Genomic DNA, 19,592 nt, shown 5'->3' on the forward strand with positions numbered 1-19,592 from the left:
ATCGATTGACCTCCCTGCAGAGAAGGCACTCTAAATGCTGCAAGGGACCATTTCTGTATTCCTCCAGAAGATGGTCTTTTTGAGAATGCCTTTTTGTTGTCTTGCCACAAGTTTCTTTCACCAGTGGCTGAAGGTACCATTCTTCTTCCTGTGGAAACTCTTCTTCCTGTTATTTGACTAAGGATGTAGATGTAAGTAAGGATCTACAATGATGTTTAAGGATTGATTAAGGCAAGGACCCTTTTCCCACCCTTAACTCTAAGAATGGATTCTGTGACATTGTTCAACAAGTTAATGCCGAGAAAGTCGCAATAAGATTGTCGAGATAGAAAGATGATTTTTTTTATTTAAATACTTTTTCTCTGTTTGAACTATACAGAAAATAAAATACTGATGTGCAGATATATTAGTCCATTTATACTTCTTTTCAAAAGATAAAAATAAGCCAACAAAATGAACCTATTGAACATTGGGGAAAGGTGGCTTTTGATCTGGCCCTGCTGAATTTCACTGAGCTCTCTCTGACTCCACTTGAAATCTGAAGGAGGAGAAGCCTCTGCCCCAGCTTTCCAGGCCTGTGCTGATTTAGGAATGGCACCCCTCAAGTCAGGGTTGACCCAGGCACTGTAGTCCTTACAGCTTTACATTAGTTTCATCCTCTTAAGACAGGCAATTATTGTGGCCACCCAATGGCAGTGAGGGAGTAAGTGTCACAGAGTGAATTGGTACCAGTGGTGGGTTGGGAAAGAGAGGAAGAAGCAGACCCTGAAGAGTGGTGATGGGAGAAGTGGAAAGCTTTAGAGATGGGAAAAAAGAATGAGAAATTACAGAGAGTGGCGAAGTATGTGGGTCCACCCAGTATCTCCAGGGCCATAGCTTGCCAACTCCAGAGGGGAATTAGTTTCTTCTGGAAAATTTCTGCACAGATATCCTGGGTCAAAGACACATATGAAGAGAGACCTTTGGGCTATTTCTTGCATAAAGCGAGAGAAGGAGACCAACAGACCTACTTGAACACCCAGGGAGACCTGTCCCTGCTTCAGTAGCAACCAGCCACTGCTGCCTTCAACTCGACAGAACAATCAGTTGCCATGGTGACTGGGCTACTTGTGAGGTCTGCAATCCAGGGTGATGTCTCCCCCTCTCTACCCCCACCCCCATCATGCCTGTCACTTACTATTATGTTCCATGTTTACCCTTCTGGTCATCCAATTTTGGAAGAGTGACTGGGGCTATTTGGGGGAGTGGGCAGGGCATCTTATACATGGGAGACCTTGTCAGGGCAACTACTTGTCAATTGTCTTTAACATGGCAGGTTGCTGTGGCAAATCCCCAGCAAAGGTCAGAGGGAATTCTTCTTTAAGGAGTACAGGTTCAGGGTACCAGCAAAATATTAGGGTATTTTCCAAGTTTGGGCCACTTTGCTGGGAAAAAATAAAGGATACTGTGATAGTCAGATCTATAAACACACAAACTATACTTACAAATAGCTTCAGCTGGCAGACTGTCCCCCTACTTCTTAAACTCCTGCAAGGGGCTACCATCATTGGCTTCTCCCTAAGGCAGATAGTAGCTTCCTTTCTTTCATTTTCTATCACTCACACTCTTTAGATCCACTTCTCTGCCTTCCCAACTCTCCACAAGCTGGGATAGAGAACCACACAGCTCTACCCTAGAGAGGGGAAAAAAGTCTTCCTTCAATTCTCAGTATGCTCCTGTAGAACCCTTGACACCCAGGCAGTGCTACTTTTCATGCATCAGAAAACACAGCCTGGGTGGGAGAGCAGAGGGATCAAGTCCCCATGCCCTCTGAAAGGACATTTTTTTTTGGTCTTGCAGCTTAAAGTTTGGAATATATTTTCTCAAAGAAATAATGTTCTAGTTGTATATAACTGAATGGTGAATAGGCTGTAAAGTACAGGATTGCAGTTGAACTAGAGTCCAACTTTATGGAAATTCTGTGTAATTCTAGGAAGGAAGCTAGATTTAGAGTTGTTACAGTTGAGTTTGAAATCTGATTCTGAGCGAAGTAGCCATATGACCTTGGGCAATTACTCATTCATCCTTGGGGAGCCTCAGTTTTCTCATCTACAAAAGGGATACTACATAGATTCTCTATGGTTGCTGTTAAGGTCAGCGCTTTGTAAAACTTAAAGTCCTTTAGAAACTCCCAAATTTTGGAACACATTTCCTGCAGTTCCCTTCACCAACTTTGTATGGCTTGGTATGCAAACTCTAGGGAGTCAGTCACTTGAAGAGTATAGAAGTTAAAGGACTTGTTTTGGGTCACCCAGCTAGTATCGAAGGCAGGTCTTTCCAACAAGATATTTCTGACTCCGAACTTAGCAAAGCTATCTCCTATGGTCTGTTGCCTCTGTGTTATTATAGCATGAAGGGTTAAATATGCTTTTTAAGGGTCTAGGCACTGAACGTCTATTTATAACATTGCTTCTTTGGGGAAATGGGATCCCATTTTCAAAAAAACTGATTTAGAAATCATACTTCTTTTAAATAATCTATTAACTGGGATTGCCTGTTCTTTACATTTTCCATAAGTAGAATAGCCTACCTCCCCCAAATTCTTTGGCTTTCAATGGGCTGGAAATATATTTTGAACATATGTTTACTATGGATATCTGCTTATACAAAGCCATCTTTGCAAATATCTGCACCATTCACTTGCTTCTTTCTTGTACATTACTATCCCAATCCAATATGCAACTCTTATATTCCATTAGAGAAATTGGTGGACTCACTTAGGTAGAGTAGGGACTTTCTTCTAAATGAGTGGGATATTAAAATGTCACCCCTGCAATGATCATCATTGGAAATTTACCAAGCATCGGCTATGAGCAAGGCCCTATGCTAGGTGTGGTGATAAATAGGAAGGAAGAAAAGTCTGCAGGATTCCATTCTGAGGTTTTCCAGCATAGTGGCAGAATTACTGGCCCCTTGGCAGTGTGGACCTTTAGAAAATGCATCTGAGACTTGTCCGCTGGCTTTCATTGATTTCTTTCAGGACCATAATTTCCATTCTTTTATGCCTTTACCTACAAATTCCAACATGATATGTGCCCATTCAACTGACTCCAATCAATCCTAAGGCCATTGGATTCAACATGCAAATTACAGCACTGACTCTTTAGTTCCTTTCATCTTGTATAAAATCATCCAAATTTCCATGTCTATTTGACATTGCTCTCCCTGAACAACTGAGACCACCACGTAGGTATATGACAGCAACAGTACATTCAACCTAACCATTAGTTTTCCATTGCTTCCTGGCCATTAACATCCACCTGGCTTTTGAGGCAGCTCTCTTAGTTATTGCTAGGAGAAAGGCTCTCAGCTGTGGAGCCCTGAGGGCGAGAACTAAACACTAAATGGAGTTTGGAAGTATAACACTTGTATCTCAGGTAAGAAAGACTGAAATGCAATCTGATCCATCCTGTTAACAAGTTTAGCTGTTAACCCAGTGTGAGGGTCAAGAACGCTGGGACATGGCATGTATATGTGAATCAATATTTGTATAATATCTCAGGACCCTAAGAGGCCCTGGACTGCCCAATAAGATGTGTCTTGGGCACCTTCAGGTGAAAGGTTAACTGTCCGTACAGGGATGGAGAGACATAAAAATCTTTCCCACCCCAGAATTGATTTTCTCTATACCAGTTACAACTTGACCTATGTCTAGAAGTTGGAGCAATGGAGACAGTGGTCAGCAAAGCATTCCTGACATTTTTAATATTCTTGTACACATGCACAGAATTGGGCATGTCTTTACGAGAGACTCTACAGATGTGAACTGGTGCAGATAAGTGTGTTATATCCTTGTACACCTGCCTATGTGCCTGGCTGTATGTGTGTGCACGCACTGATTTTTTTTGTCCTTTTTTTCCCTACTGTGTATTACAGCATATTTGTGCCCTTCGGTATGGTAGGATAACTATTTGTCTTTTTAATGCAAGCATGAGCATGTGAATGTACCTATTGCAATAGGTATTATTAAATATTGTTCATTTCTTGAGCACCCACAGTGGTTAAGCTGTGATCAGATTGACTAAAATACCCATTGCATGTGGGTCTCCATGTAGGTCTGTTCACTATGACGGGTCTCAGGCTGTTTTGTTTGCCAGCTTTGGAGTATCTTAGTTTAGAAGTCACTCAGGGTAGCCGCGTTGGGGATTTCTTCTTCCCTGAACAATGGTGGCTGGATCTAAGGTTCGAAGACTCAGGAAGAGGATGCCTTTGCTTCCTTCCTCCTGCTAGACAGGAAATGATGGCCTCTTCTCCAGCTGAAGAAGCTTGGGTTGAGCAGAGATCCATAGGTCCTCTTCATCCTTCTTCTTCTTCTTCTTCTTGTTCCTTTCTGAATGGCCATTGTTTTTGCCTGGCCTGCTCCAGCAGCAATGGCAGCAGATGAATAAGAGTGCTAGAAGGACGAGTACAGGAAGCCCCAAGAGTATCCCCAGGCATATGGTATTGAAGAGACCCTGCTCATGTTTGGTATAGATGAGGTTCCAGAGGGAGCTGAAGAAGGAGCTAATTTTCTCCATTGGAGGTGGCTAGATCAAGGCAGATTAAATCTTCCTGCTCACCACCTTTTCAATGGGTCAGTTTGTCTCTTCTCTCTCTCTCTCTCCCTCCCTCTCTCTCTCTTTCTCTCTCTCTGATGTGTAGTCCTGCCTCTGTCTCTTGTCTTTATGGAAGATGAGGAAGATCCAGAAATCCCAGTAGAGAGCACCTGAGGAGAGAGAAGATGACAGCTGAGGAGAATAAAGCAGTTTACAATCCTATCAAGGTGATCATGGGCTTTTACCCTGGGCAGGCTAGATCTCTTGCTTATCATTATACATTTCAGTCTGGAAAAGGAGGGAGGTTTCATAAATAAGCTCAATGGGATTGTATTGGGGAACAGCTACCATGGAGAAGGCAACTGACTACTCCATGACGGAAAATATCATCACTATAATAAGAAACAGAATGTAAACTCTCAGAGGGCAGAGTCCAATTCATTTTAGTTGTTGTAGCCCTGAACACTTAGCACAGTGACTATTGGCACTTTATAAATAAATGCTTATTGATTGAAAGGTCATTTAGGCAACCTTTATGGTGTGATGATTAAAAATTCTGAGAGACTGGGTTCTGAGTAGGAAACATCCATTTTTTTATTAGGTTAGTGATAACAAATAGATTAATTGGTCTGTGATCTCTCTCAGTGATCACAGACAATTCACCCAGAATCTTGAATAATTTAAATACAATTTTGAAAGCTCATTATTCAGTTCTTCCCTAGACCAGCCCCCAAATCTCTAATTGGTGAACACCTAATGAAGAGATGGGCTAATATGTTCCAGCCCCAATTTGATCCCCAAGCAATAAAGAGGAAAGTCACCTGACTGATCTCAAATTTCCATTATCCTTGCTGATCTAGATGGAGCAATCAAGTTAGGTTTAAGACTGGCTTCCGCTGTTCATCCTAATGGGGAATCAAGGACGCGTGCCTCCTGGACATACTCATTGGTGCCAGATCCATTTATCAGAAAAGATAACTTTTAGATTCTCGATCTTAAATGTCCCAATTTTTGAGAATATTTTAGGGAAAGGAATGCAAGTTGTATTCTCAGGTCTGTCGAGACAAAGGAATGAGGAAAAAAGGCTTGAAAAATACAATGTTACAGAGTAGTATTAGAAATCAAAATGATATTGTATTAAGAATAGAACTTCTCATTCCTCCCTCATCTTGTTGAACACATAAGATCTATTCAGTGAATCAATGGTTACATGGAAGACAGCATGGTTAGAGAGTTACACTATGATCCTTTGATAAGGGGTAAACTAACCCTCACCTTGTTTTCTATTTCTTATTATATTAACTCATTTTTGATTAATGGCACAAGATTGACTGAATCTCACTATTACTGGCTATTCCCCATAATCATTTCCAAATTCTTGGCCCTAGATCCAAGAAGACCTAGATTTAAGTCCTATCTCTAAACACACAATAGTAGCTATGTGTGGTCCTGGACAAGTCATTTAACCTCTGCCATCCCAAGAAGTTCTCCAAAATTATAAATTGTAGATAAGATTCTGAGCTGCACTGTTAGAGGGAATTTCTTCCTCCAGGAATTCTGTTCTTTATCTATGGTTATAAAGAGCTTCACAAACATTATCTCACTTCATTTTTTTTGAAAATAACCCAGATTCCAAGGATGACTCTCAATCTACTATGCCAGGTTACCTATTATACAAATAATTATGAGTTACCAAAACAAGCCCAAATGAATAAATTTAAATAAAAACTGAATAAACAGACAAATAATAATTAAATAAATGTGAGTGTATACATATGTGTATGAGCATGCAAACTCTAATGACCTTGGGTTTCATCAGGGTGGGGTCTGCTAATCAGGTTACATTTCTTTGTGAGTTAGTATTAGACACAGAGTAATTAAGACACTGGCCCAAGGATTCACAGAGAGCACTGAAACCTTCAATTTCTCTGTTCAGGCTGCTTTCTTGAGATCCCACAGGCAGCGACTGGCTCTTCTAGCTCTGAATGATGCCATGATTCTGTGATAGGGGGTGGGTTGGCCCCCACCTTACTTTCTACCCCTTGTGATTATATTTAATTCATTTTTGGATAGGAGCACAAGATTTATAGAATTTCACTATTTCTGACTGTTCCCCATAATCACTTCAAAATTCACACAAGTGTCATGGAAAAGAGGCCAGGAAAAGATTTATTTCCCATCACTCTCCTAGATTCTAAGCATTATAGCAATAGATGCCTCAAAAATGCCCAGAGACACATAAAATAAACAGCAACCCAAGCCCTATTTGAGCATAAGTTTATAAAAACTACGTGACTACTCTAACTTAAAATCAGATTCATCATTCAACAGAGAAAAAAGGTTGTGAAAATCTAACTGCCAAGCTCAGGAGACTCCGTGTGAACACCCTTGGGCCTGGGAAAGAGCAAACACACAAAAGCATCACACAGCCTCTCTTTGCCTTCAACGACTTCTGTTGACTTTAAGGGGGCTCTGATAGTATGTGCAATCTTCTTTCTTTTTTCCCTTCTTTAAAAAAACCCTTTACCTTCCACCTTAGAATTAATAATGTATATTGGTTCCAAGGGGCTAGTAAGGGCTAGACAACAGGAGTTAAGTGACTTGCCCAGGGTCACACAGCTAGGAAGTGTCTGAGGTCAGACTTGAACTCAAGACCTTCCAACTCTAGGCCTAGCACTCTATCCATTGAGCCACCTTACTGTCCCCTCTAAACTTCTTTCAAAGGAAACTCAATACTTACCTTTTCCCAATTAACTCTGTTTCTTCAGAGGCAATGTGGCATAATGGATAGAGAGCTAGCCTAGAAAATCTGGGTTATGTTTTATCTTTGACAGATTCTGGCTGTGGGTCCTTGAGCAATCATTTAACCTCTCTGTGTTTTGGAAAACTCTTTAAAACTATAGAAAACTTTCAGAGAAGATACTGATGGGCATTGGTAGGGGAAATCCTCTCTCTCTCTCTCTCTCTCTTTCTCTCCCCCTACATCCTTCTCTCTCTTTCTCTCTCTCTCTGAAATCACATACTCAGATCTTATCTCATCTTCAAAAGTGAGCAGCACTTCCTTTCTTCTTTCTCATTCATTCGTTTATTCAATTAATTATTTGGCAATACTGATCTATTAAAGTCCTGTTGTGTGCCCTCAAAGTTCAATGATAGATAAGTTCCTAGATCTGCCCCAAGGATCTTACATTTTCAAGCAACTACCATACAACATAAATATAAGATCTAGAGGTGGAAGAAACTTTGAGACCATGTAGTTCAACTTCTCCATGTGACAGATGGAAGACTGAGCCCCAGAGATACATAAGATGGTGCCACATAGATGGGAAGGGGTTAAGTTCAGAGGCAGACCTATCTCTTTAGACCAATCTGCAGCCTTATCACTCTGGAGTCTGGCATCCAGTAACATGGATTAAAGATTCCATCTTGGTGAAGGTTTCTTATTGAATTGGTTGGAATCTTCATGCATGGCAGGAGGCAGCTGAGAATGCAATGGTCTGACCCAGGGAGGAGGCAGGAGATGCAGTTGCTCAGTGGTATGTTATTAAACCCAGTAGCTAACAGTCTTTCTTCCCAGGTCTCCTGAATATAAATCCAGTATATGCCTCTGATTTTTCTTTGTGCCTTTTTTCCTTCTCTCCTGCCAATTTTGCTTCTCACCTAAACCTAAAGTTATTATTTAGCCTGTCTAGTGGCTAAAAGGTCTGTATTCAGGACTGGTCTATCAACATGAGAACTAACTTCTCTCTAAGCTGGCCTCTTCCCAGATATTCTGAGGGTCTCAAAATTCCTCCCCAAGTATTTTAAGTAGGAGGAGATATAAAATCAATTTGATCATACCTTTAAAGGCGCTGCCCAAATAAAAGCAATTATTATCTCAACGGGCAAAGTTCCATGTCAGGGCAAAGAGTTATAAAGTCGATAGCATCAGGAAGACCAAGTTCACATCCTGGCTCTGACACAGATTGATTATATAACTGGGTAAGTTGTTTGATCTCTAAGTATCCTCAGAAAACTCTCTAAGACTAGAAGCGGCAAAGCAGCTGGTGAAGGAAGTGTCCTAAGAGCTCCCTACATAGATGAATTCATAGTTTCATGTGATAAAATGCTCACTTTAAAATGAAAGGAAATTTAAAAGTTAGGATGAAGTTCGGCCGCTCAATAAACTTAAACAGATGAGTGCACCATTGGCATATCCCTGCTTCAATACCTCCCAACCTTGGTCACCAAACATAAGCCCCTTCTTTCTCTTATTTCGAAGATGGCCTTCGTATAAACGCATTTCTTTTTGAGATCACAATGAGTCAATAATTCACTTCGAAGCCAGTGAAGTTACTTATTTGACTGCAAATAGAGCATGCATTAGCATTTATGGGAAAGGTGGCCTATATTTTTATTAGGGCTAATTATTTTCCTTCAGGTCTCTTAAGACCTCTGCTAATCTATAGAACCTCATCACCATTTATAGGCTGCTGCACTATTCTTTCAAGAAAAACACATGAATATCTCCCTAGTGGCACCTGTGAAAATTCCAGGATTTTTCCCAAGAAAGATTTAGCCCAGGGACCTCCCTTCAGTCCAGTGACCCCAAAATGCACCTTGGAACAGGGGGATCTTTCCTGTGGTGACTGATCCAAGGTTGCAGGCTGCTATAAATCTGTGCTGTGACCACAACAGAAGGGAGGCAATTATAGAGAAGTGAATTTATTTTAGATTGATGACAGTAGCAGGTATTAGCTTAAGACTGCTCTCCAAGAGATAGGGGAAGACTGCAGTAGCAAATTTCTACTTTTTACATTTATTTTCCACTTCCTATTTCCACGTTATCTCTTTTTCTGCTTACTCTTGTTCTTTTCTCCATCCCCTCCCTCCAAATAACAAAAAAAAAATCACAGGTCACCTACCTAGTTAAGATGAATTATGACTCCCAAGGGATCTGGCCCTTTAAGAGTAGTCAGCACCCATATGACAGTGACTCTGGATTCTGGCATCCAGTAACACCAACTGAGAATTTCAGCTTGGTGAAGGCTTCTTGCAGAAGATGTTTGGAATCTTGGGGGGGGGGCAGCTAAGAATGCCATGGTCTCACCCAGGGAAGGGAGGGAAGGAGATGCAGTTGCTCAGTGAAAAGTTATTAAGCCTGGCAGCTAAAAGGCTTCCTTCCTTCCTTCCTAGATAAGCCTCTCCTCATCCCCCCCTTGATTTGTCCCAAGTCACAGAATTAATATGCACTGGGATCTGGATTCAGACTCAGGTCTTCTGACTGTGGGACTGCTCTTTAGCATTCAATCCTGGGGGCTTCCAAAGAATACATTCTCTCAGCAGCCCTGGTCCTTCCAGGAGTCACTGCTTGATCTTAGGGGGTTCAGCACAGAGATGTCTAGTCACACACAAATCAGTCTTTTCCTCAGATGTGTATGTGTGTATGTGAATTTCAAAAATCTTATTCAGAAGTAGCCTAGCTAGAAGCTCATCACCAGGAGGCTCTCTGGTAAATTCTTCTGCCATGGCAACCCATGAGACAAAGAAAAATATAAAACAGCTCCCCATACACTTTGGCAGGGACAGGGACAGAATGGTGGCAAAGAGGGCGATGGGGCTAAGAATCACACCATCTTTAAGCCATTTAGAAACATTAGCTTAGCTGATGATGTTCTAAATGTAAGAGATTTATATAGCTGTGAGTCATGAAACACTATAGTTTCTAAAGAACGGACATTGAGGATTCCTCAAAATTCCAGAAGGAGGCATGAGACAGACATGAACAAGCTGCAAGACATTACACATGTAATAGGGGTTTGAGAACTGAATTTTTGGCACACTGTGATTTGTAGTTCCAAGGGTCAAGCATTCCCATTTAGCTCTGAGAGTGATTTGGAACTCTTTTCATCTTTAGAGTGGAAGGCAGCCTTGAGTCACTCATAGGAGTTCTTAAAGTCACAAACACACACACACACACATACAAAACTATCTTTGATGAACAGTCCAAGAGTCCATGAGGACTTCAGAGGCTGAGAAGTTTAAACAGTGAAGATACAACATTAGCAGCCCCACTCAGATACCAGACTGCATAGAATTAAATGCGCAGGGACAAAAATCCGAAAGAGAAAGAAGTACCAAGCTTAAGCAGAAAAGAGCCAGAAAGGAGTGGTCCATTGGAACCTCTAAGCATCTCCGATCAAGACACTTCAATAAAAAACTATTGCTCATACTTGCCTCTTCAAGGACTAAGGAAGTTCCTCAAAATTTTTATTTTTTCCCTAACTTCCCCTTTCCATGCCTATCTAATAATAAACACTATAAAACTCTTTTCACTTTTTTTATCTAAATACTTCCTATACTCTGATTTTGACTCAAACAGAGATGCCAGGAATTATCTAGAGATACCTCAAACTTTCACTAGAACACACAGATAAACTTCTCAGTGGATGTCAAGAATTTTCCCAATTGGGGGCTCTGAGCTAATTGCATTAATTGATTGCAGTAATAACTTTTTTGTCTGATGTAACTCATAAAACTGCAGAGAAAGGTGATCTGAGAGCCACTATATTGGTTTTAAGTTAAAAGTGAGCTATATATTATAATAGTGTATAACTAATAAATTTCCATTCTTACATGTGAGAAAGGAAAGGGGTCAAGTTGGAAACAGGACAGGCCCAAATGAGATGTCTAGGTAAGATTCGACTCTGTCTCTTCTGGAAGAGAGGAGGGAGAAGAATGGATTGAATATTTTCTGCAAGACCTGGCGTTACACAAAGAATTATAAAGAATAAATAGTATAAAGAATGTAATGAAAAAGACATAGGACTGAAAAAAGGAGATGAACTGGCCACAAAGTAAGAATGAGGAATAACTGAAGGAGAGTCTCTGTGTTCCATTAGTGTCTTCTTGATTTCTTATCCATTTTCTATTTTTGATTTCAAAAAGACTTGAGGTCAAACAACTAGCACACTGGGTGGATCCCCATGTGGTGACTTTTGGGAAGACATGAACCGGAGTTGCACAGTATGGACAGACATGGTTAGATTGTTCTAGAGGGAATACCAAAATCAATGAAATCACAGTTTTACTGGAGAACTGGAATATTGGATGTCAGCCCTCTCCACTCTGGGTGCTCAAACCTCACTTCATCTACTGAACTATAGTAGTACAGTGTTAGAAACATCTCTCTGGTTACTAAAATATTCCATAATTTGAAAGCTATGTGTTACTGGAAAGGAGGGCACAGGATAGAACCTGGTTATTAATGGCACTGCACAAGCTACATATTTCTTGATGGTTTTCCCTTTGCTAACATGATATGCTCAGATGCCCTCTAAGAGATATGCAAGTGCTGTCCTGTACATATTGTTAAACCACCAGCAAATATTCGGCTTGTGGAGGATTTCATTGCAATTTAAACATGGCTCAGCTATAATGAAATACTCAACTGCATTTTCCCAAGTTGGTCTATTCATCTATTATTTCATATCTATGGCCTTTATTGTAAAATCCTTATACAACATAAACATTCTGTTTTACTCTGTCCTGGGAAAGACAGGTATATAGGATCCTGAAGCCTACTCCTGAGATCTGGATCACAAAGCCAATTGTGTTTCTATAGAGCACAGAATCTCAGGACTATAAGGAAACTCAAAAGGCCAATTCATGCCTGAATTATTATCCCCTTGATTACTTATCCTTGACTGAAAATATCCTGTAAGGGGAAAATACACTCCTTCCCAGTTGAGGGAGTTCATTCTACTTTTAGATAGGTTAAAGTAAGAGTTTTTCCATATATAAATTCTAAAATTGTTTTTCTACAACCAATCATCATATGTCTTGTGCTGTGCTAGGTGCTGAAATAAAAGGGCAATATATGACGCCTCTCATTGCTCCTACTTCTGTCCTGTGGGGTCAACCACAATGAGTTTAATCCCTCTTCCACATGGCAGTGTTTTAAATACTTGAAGATAGCAGTGTTTTCTGCACAAGTGTTTTCTTCTCCAGACTACCCAACCTCAATTCCACCAGCTGATTCTCATGTCACATGTTTTCTTGGCCCTTCACCATTACAGTTGTCTCTCTTTGGACACTCTAGATTCTCAATGTCTTTTAAAAAATGTGTCCTGAACTCAGTCAGTCATTCAATAAGTATTTATGAAGTACCATGTGCCAAACATAGCACAACAAGCTAGCGATAAAATATAAAGAAAGACAAAACCATTGTCCCTACTTTGGAGGCTTTCTGAATTGAATAAATACTCCAGGTGTTATTACTCCATTTTAGAGAAGAGGAAACTGGGCTAAAAGAAATGAAGCCTCTTGCCCACAAATAGTTAGTATGGAAGATAGAATAGAATTCAGGTCTCTCCTGATTTTTGATCCAACATTCTTTTAAAAAAAAACCCTTATCTGTTATAGAATTGATCTTAAATATTAGTTGTAAGGCAAAAGAGTGGTAAGGGCTAGGCAATTGGGTTAAGTGAATTGATCAGAGTCACACAACTAGGATGTGTCTGAGATCAGATTTGAACCCAAGTCTTTCTGACTCCAGGCCTGGCTCTCTGTCCACTGAACCATCTAGCTGTCCCTCTGCCCAACATTCTTTTCACTATTCCATGTTATGATTTATATATTGATTAGTTTTTGTAGATACTACCTTGGGAAGTGAAGCATGGGATTTTATACACACATGTATATATGTATATGTAAATATATATATATTCTACATATGATTCAATTTACTATATTACATATAATTTATTATATTTTTATAATATGGCACTACATACTATTTCTATAGATTAGATTATTATAATTATATATAATTTATATTTATTATTTGTATACTTTTACTAGATCTATGATCTCATTGGTATAGGCAATCTACCAATGAAGCACTTCCTCTACCACAGAAGATAAGGATCTTCTTTGCAACTTATAGTCCAGGACATTGAGAGGTATCAGATTTGGGACATGAGCCTAGATCTTTGCCTCAAGGTCAGCTTTCTATCCACTAACCTGTTGCCTTTGGGTAGGGATGGTAATTAAATAGTTTTAAATTAGCAAATTAAATTCGAAGCCTCCAAAATCAAGACTTGCTCATATATATCTATATATTTATATATCTATATATATATCTATATCTCAACTTAAATAAATTGAGCATAGGACTAAACAAAATGGATAGCATTCATGCTATGTGGTGATATGCATAATGATGAAATTAAAGCTTCTCTACAGGATTAAGAGGTCCTTGAGGTCAAGAACTATGTTATTTATTTGTATTTCTATTAGAGGTTAGGGTAGTACATACAACATAGTAGGCTCTTAAGAAATGTTTGTTGAATGACATTTATAAAATGCTTTACATGCATTATTTCATTGGAGTTCAAAATGACCCTATGAGGTAAATTACTAGAATATTATATTTTAAATATTTTAAATTTAAATTTACTAATGAGGAAATTGGTTTCAAAGAGCTTTAATCTACATAGCTTGTAATTCAAAGGTGGGAGTTGAACCAAATGAATTCTGACCCATGTTTGGCACTCTATCCTATATATCACTCATATGGAAAAGAGAGGTCATCAAATCATGTATAAGGATCTCTGTGGATCAATCATTTACTAAGAAAACCACATATTAAAATTATCTATGTTTTATTGTATTTTTATACATTTTGTTAGATATCTCCTAATTACATATACTTAATCTTGATTCAGGTTGAAGTCCAGAGGATGGTGGCCTGAGTTTTGACTCCTCTGCATTACATCATGTGGCCTCCAGTAAACAAAGAGGGAATGACTAGAACTGAAAAACTAAGGAGTATTGTTAATAATTCAATGTCCCTGTGGGAGGAAGTCTCCAATGGAGTTTCCTAGGGATCTATATTTGTCTCAATGTTGGTTTCTATTTTTATCAGTTACTTAGAGAATTGTTTTGCAGCATATTTCAGTATGCTGCATGTACCACATAAACCATGTACCACAACATGTTCTGCACACTTTTTTTACCTAACTATTTTTTGTGTTCTGCCAATGACATATACCTGGGAGGGGCAGCTAAAGCACAGGATGATAGGGTTAGGATTTCAGAAGATCTGGACAGACTAGAGCACTGGGCTAAACCTAATAATAGGAATTTGATAGGGATAAATGTTAGGTACAACCTCCCCCTCCCCCCAGTATAAGATAAGGAGATGGTTGGACAGCATCCGTTCTGATCAAGATCTGAGGTTTTTAGTGGACTAGAAGCTGAGTCAGAAGTGTAATGTGGCTGCTAAAAAAGCGAATGGCATCTTTTGTTATTTAGTTGCTTCAGTCACATCTGACTACATTTGGGGTTTTCTTGGCAAAGATCCTGGAGTAGTTTGCCATTTTCCTCTCCAGTTCATTTTACAAATAAGGAATAGAAACAGAGTTAAATGACTTGTCCAAGGTCAGATAGCTAGTAAATGTTTGAGGTCAGTTTTGAACTGAGGAGCATAAGTAGTCTTCCTGACTTTAGACCCGGGACTCTATCTACTAGAAACTGGTGCTGAGATCCAGGGCAGTATCAAGAGAAGTATAGCTTCCTAGGAAACTGGGTAACTATCTTACTTTATTTTGCCCTCGCCAGACCTTTTTCAGAATCCTGTATTCATTTCTGGTTGTCAGAGTTTAAGAAGGGCATTATTAAGCTGGATGATGGCTAGAGAAGGACAAGTAGGAAGGTGAGAGGCCTTGAGTCCATGTCCAATGGGCACTGACTGACAGAATGGAGAATGTTTAGCCTAGACAAGGGAATTAGTGGGGTGGGGGGAGATCTGATAATTGTCTTCAAGTATTTGAAGGACCCTCATATGAAGAATGTATTAGACTTATATTTGACCCCAGAGGACAGAAAAAGGAATAGTGGGGTAGTTCTGTTCTACGTGCAAATTTAAGGTTTATGTCAGGAAAAACAAAAACAAAAACAAAACAAAACACCAAACTTTTTAACAACTAAAGCTGTTCAAAAGTCAAAGCACTATGCTTAGCACTGATGAAATAGAGAAAAGCAAAAGACAGTTGGTCCCTGCCTTCAAAGAGATCACAATGGAATGGGAGGTGGGTGAGTTCCTCCTCCTTGGAGGACTTCAAGCAGAGACCAGAGAATCACTTGTTCATTATATTACGGTAGAGATTCCTTTTGTGTATCTGTTGGACTAGAGACTTGGTAAGGTCTTGTCAAACTTTCAGTTTTCAAATATCATGATTTTGACAGAATACTAGAGCTGGAAAGGACCATAAAGAGTCTTAAACTCAGCTCTGTTTCTTGGCTCAGCCCTATCACTTTCTATATCTCCAGCAGCTAGCTAGTACAATGGATAAACCATTGGACTCATGAAGTTCACAATTCTGCCTCTGACACTTACTTGCTATATGACCCTAAGGAAGGAAGGAAGTCCTCTGATCTTTCTCAGTCTTGGTTTCCTCATCAGCAAGATGGGTTAGTAGATAGAATGTTGGACTTGGAGTCAGGAAGACTTCTTTTCCCAAGTTTAAATGTAACTTTAGACAGTTACTAGCTGTGTGACCCTGGTCAAGTCACTTAACCCTGTTTGCCTTGGTTTTCTCATCTACAAATGAGTTGGAGACGGAAACAGCAAACTGCTTTGCCATCTTTGTCAAGAAAACTTCAAATGGGGTCACAAAGAGACAGACAAAATTGAAAATGACTAAAGGACAAATAAGGATAATAATAGCACTTACCTCCTATGGTGTAAAACATTTTTCAAGTTTTGAAGCAGTATATAAATGAAAGCTATCCTTATTATTGTTTTACAAAACTGCCAGATGAATCTGGCATAAGATTTGCATAGACTTGATTGTGCTAATTTTTTGCTCAGAAATCTATCAGTGGCTTCTCAGTGTCAATAGAATAAAGCTCAGACTCAACCTGACATTTGAGGTCCTCTGCAATCTACCTTCATCTTCATCTTCTCCAAGGGAAGGCGATATGTATTTATATACCACCTACGATGTGCTCTGCACTGTGCTAAGCAGAAATTATAGATAGTATCACCTTTGACCCAAGCTCCAGGCAAACAAAACTACTTGCTGTTCTCTGAATATAGTCTTCACTTTCTCACCTCCATTACTCTTCTTGTCTCTTTGTTCCTCCCAATTTTTTCCTCCAGGTGACAATGAATCCCATTTATAGAGCATTTTGTAGTTTTACAAAGGACTTCTTCACGACAGTCCTATGTAGTGAAAAGTGCAAATACTATCATTCCCATTTTATTGATGAGAAAACTCAAGATCAGTGACTGTAGGTGATAGTCCAGACTTTGACACTGACCAAATGTATCACCTTCAGTGCTTTTAGCAAGAAGCATCACATCTCCCTAAAATCCTCCTAGTCCCTCAAAATCTAACTCAAATTTGACATTGTAGGAGAAACTTGTCACAACTGATCACAACCCTCCTCCTTGTCCTTCTTCCTTTTGCCTCTTTCTGTTTCCTTTCTCTTCTGCTCTTCTATCTATTCATTCCTTTTTGGTCTCTGGTTCTAATAATGGAGCAATTTATTGTCAACAAACTCCTAGCCATTTGTATAAAAATTTCTTTCCTTGACTATCAGAGATTTTAAAGGAACAAACCAGAACTAAGCCAATTTCTCAGATTTATTAATAAATTAGAAAGTTCTCTCTGCTTTGACCTTGTTTGGGAAACTTCATTATATTTGGTAGGATTAACTGGAAACATAAGTTTACATATTCACTGTCCCAAACTAATTGATTAAAACTAGAAAAATTCAGTTGGCCAAGGATTGTTCTGTTCTATACAAAGCTTTTGTCTGAATTTTAACATAATGGAAGCCACAGATTGACTTAACAACTAAAATGACCCAGTGTTTGGGTTCTCTGAAGATACAGTCTCCTTCCTCATACTTTAAAAATTATGTAACTTTTTCCTCTATATCTACTTCTCCTTCATTTACCTGGCCAGGAGTGGAAAGTCAGACTACCCTTACGGAGAATTTAATATTGTTCCCTTCATTTTGTTGTTTAAAAATCTTTTTGTCATTTGCTTTTATATAACCTTCATTTCCAAATAGAATTCTTTTCCTCTTTCTTTCATGACCCAGAGAGCCATCCTTTATCACAAAGGACAAAAAAGAAAGAGGAAAAAAACCAACCTAGCAAGACTAACCAGTGTATCAATCGTATTTGGCAGTACATGAAATATTTTATATTCATGGTCATAGGACCATAGATAAAAATTTGGAAGGGACTTCAGAGGTCATCTAGTATCAACATTCATTTTATAGATGAGGAAACTGATGCACAGAGAAACTTGCCAATGAGCCCATAGGCAATAAGTTTCAAAAGTAGGCTTTGAATCTAGGTGTCTAGAACTGCTGGATGGCACAGTAGAGGGCTGGAATCAGGAAGACTTATCTCCCTGAGTTCAAATCTGACCTCAGACACTGACTAGCTATGTGACCCTGGGTAAGTCACTTAACCCTATTGGCCTGTTTCCTCATCTGTAAAATGAGATGGAGAAGGAAATGGGAAATCACTCCAGTATCTTTGCCAAGAAAATGCCAAATGGGGTCATCAAGAGTTGGATGCAACCAATTAACAAAACAAGTCTAACTCTAAAGCCAGTACTGTTTTCAGTGTACCATAGTTCAGGTTCCTCTGAGAACCTCTCATCATTTTGCCTGAAATATTTATTTTCTTTCCCTCTTGGTTCGGCTACCTCTAGTTGAATTACTTCAGGTATTCACAGTTCCAAAACTGAGAACTTAAGGTCTGCCTGGTTGCTCTTCATAGACAATGGGAAGGAGAAAGTGAAGGAAGGTGACTGGTTTATCTATCTCAGCTCAATGGGATTTTCAGTGGCAATATTATTTGAAGTGGTAGGTTATAAGTTTTGTTGGGGCAGAATTTACATTGGTCTTTTCTATGTACTATAAAATGTCTCTGATATTGCCATGTACCATGTGGGAACTCCATAAATATGATTTGAGGAGTGAAGGAAATAATTGTTTTCCAGCTATCATCTCTGCCTTGATGGATTTCCCCCCGATCCTTTGTTGGTCAGCCTAACTGTACGAATGAAAGATGTTTGTAGGAGGAATTAATATAGGTAAAAATGCCATGAAACACACTCAATCATACTGAATTAGGGCTGGATTTGAAACACCTAAGGCATAGGACATAGACATATAAGCACAAAAAAGTTGCTCCATGATGAATCATAGCCATCTGAATCCCCTGCTTGTCAGAGCTGGGGAACTCTGGGTTTCTACACTCCCACACTGGTTCTCTGTGGCATCATTCAACTATAAAAGCCTGCTTTTCTCTGAACTTTGAATTTATTTATACATAGATACATATGTATATATATATATAATTTACATGAAGAACATTTCCTGGTATTAGTGCTAATAAATGTTGTAGCCAAGACCACAGCTCAAGCTGTTGCTTATAAAGCCTTCATTTTTTACTTTCTTAAACCTTTATGGGGGCCAAATATTTTTAGGTGTGGCTACATAACCAAGGTGAAGTTTTATTTTTGGAAAGTTTGAACTAAGTCTCTTAAGTCATCTGTGAGTTAGAGGAGACGAGGGAAAATGTGCTTTTTCAGCTCTAAAAATAATTGTGAGACTACTCTTGGCTAGCTTTAATAGCTGATGCTTAGAATTTCAAATGTTACATCCTTTAGATGAAAAAAAAGTCCATGATTTGTGTATTTGTGTGTGTGTGTGTGTGTGTGTGTGTGTGTGTGTGTGTGTGTGTGTGTGTGTAAAGATAGAAGACAATTTAAAATGAAGGAGTTTGATGTGATTCAGGTTTTCCATACAGGTGGTGATTTCTCCTTTTCTTTTACTGAATTTCAAGTGGCTTTGTTCTCTTTTGCTCTAGACAAAGGAACCTAGAGTTCTGCAGAATTCTCCAGAGTAATGGAATGATTTCTTTCTTGTTTTTCCCTTTGTTTTTTGATAGTCTAGTCTACTTTAAAACTAATGGACTGGCACAAGAATACAATTATGCAACTCCGA

The 19,592-nt window shown here is 39.2% G+C and overlaps 1 protein-coding gene across 2 annotated transcripts in view; it reads right to left on the minus strand.

Annotated features, from left to right (window-relative positions):
• Positions 1-327: 327 nt before the first annotated feature.
• The window catches only part of KIAA0040 (KIAA0040 ortholog), a 41,243-nt gene continuing 21,978 nt past the window's right edge, over positions 328-19,592 (minus strand). For both annotated transcript variants that reach the window (XM_016429951.2, XM_016429952.2), the window contains exon 3: positions 328-4,744. In XM_016429951.2, coding sequence (XP_016285437.1) covers positions 4,266-4,556 — 291 coding nt within the window. In that variant the 5' untranslated portion in view covers positions 4,557-4,744 and the 3' untranslated portion in view covers positions 328-4,265. The remainder of the gene's footprint in view (positions 4,745-19,592) is intronic.

Source organism: Monodelphis domestica, chromosome 2, assembly GCF_027887165.1.
Source record: "Monodelphis domestica isolate mMonDom1 chromosome 2, mMonDom1.pri, whole genome shotgun sequence".
NCBI classification, from domain to species: Eukaryota; Metazoa; Chordata; class Mammalia; order Didelphimorphia; family Didelphidae; genus Monodelphis; species Monodelphis domestica.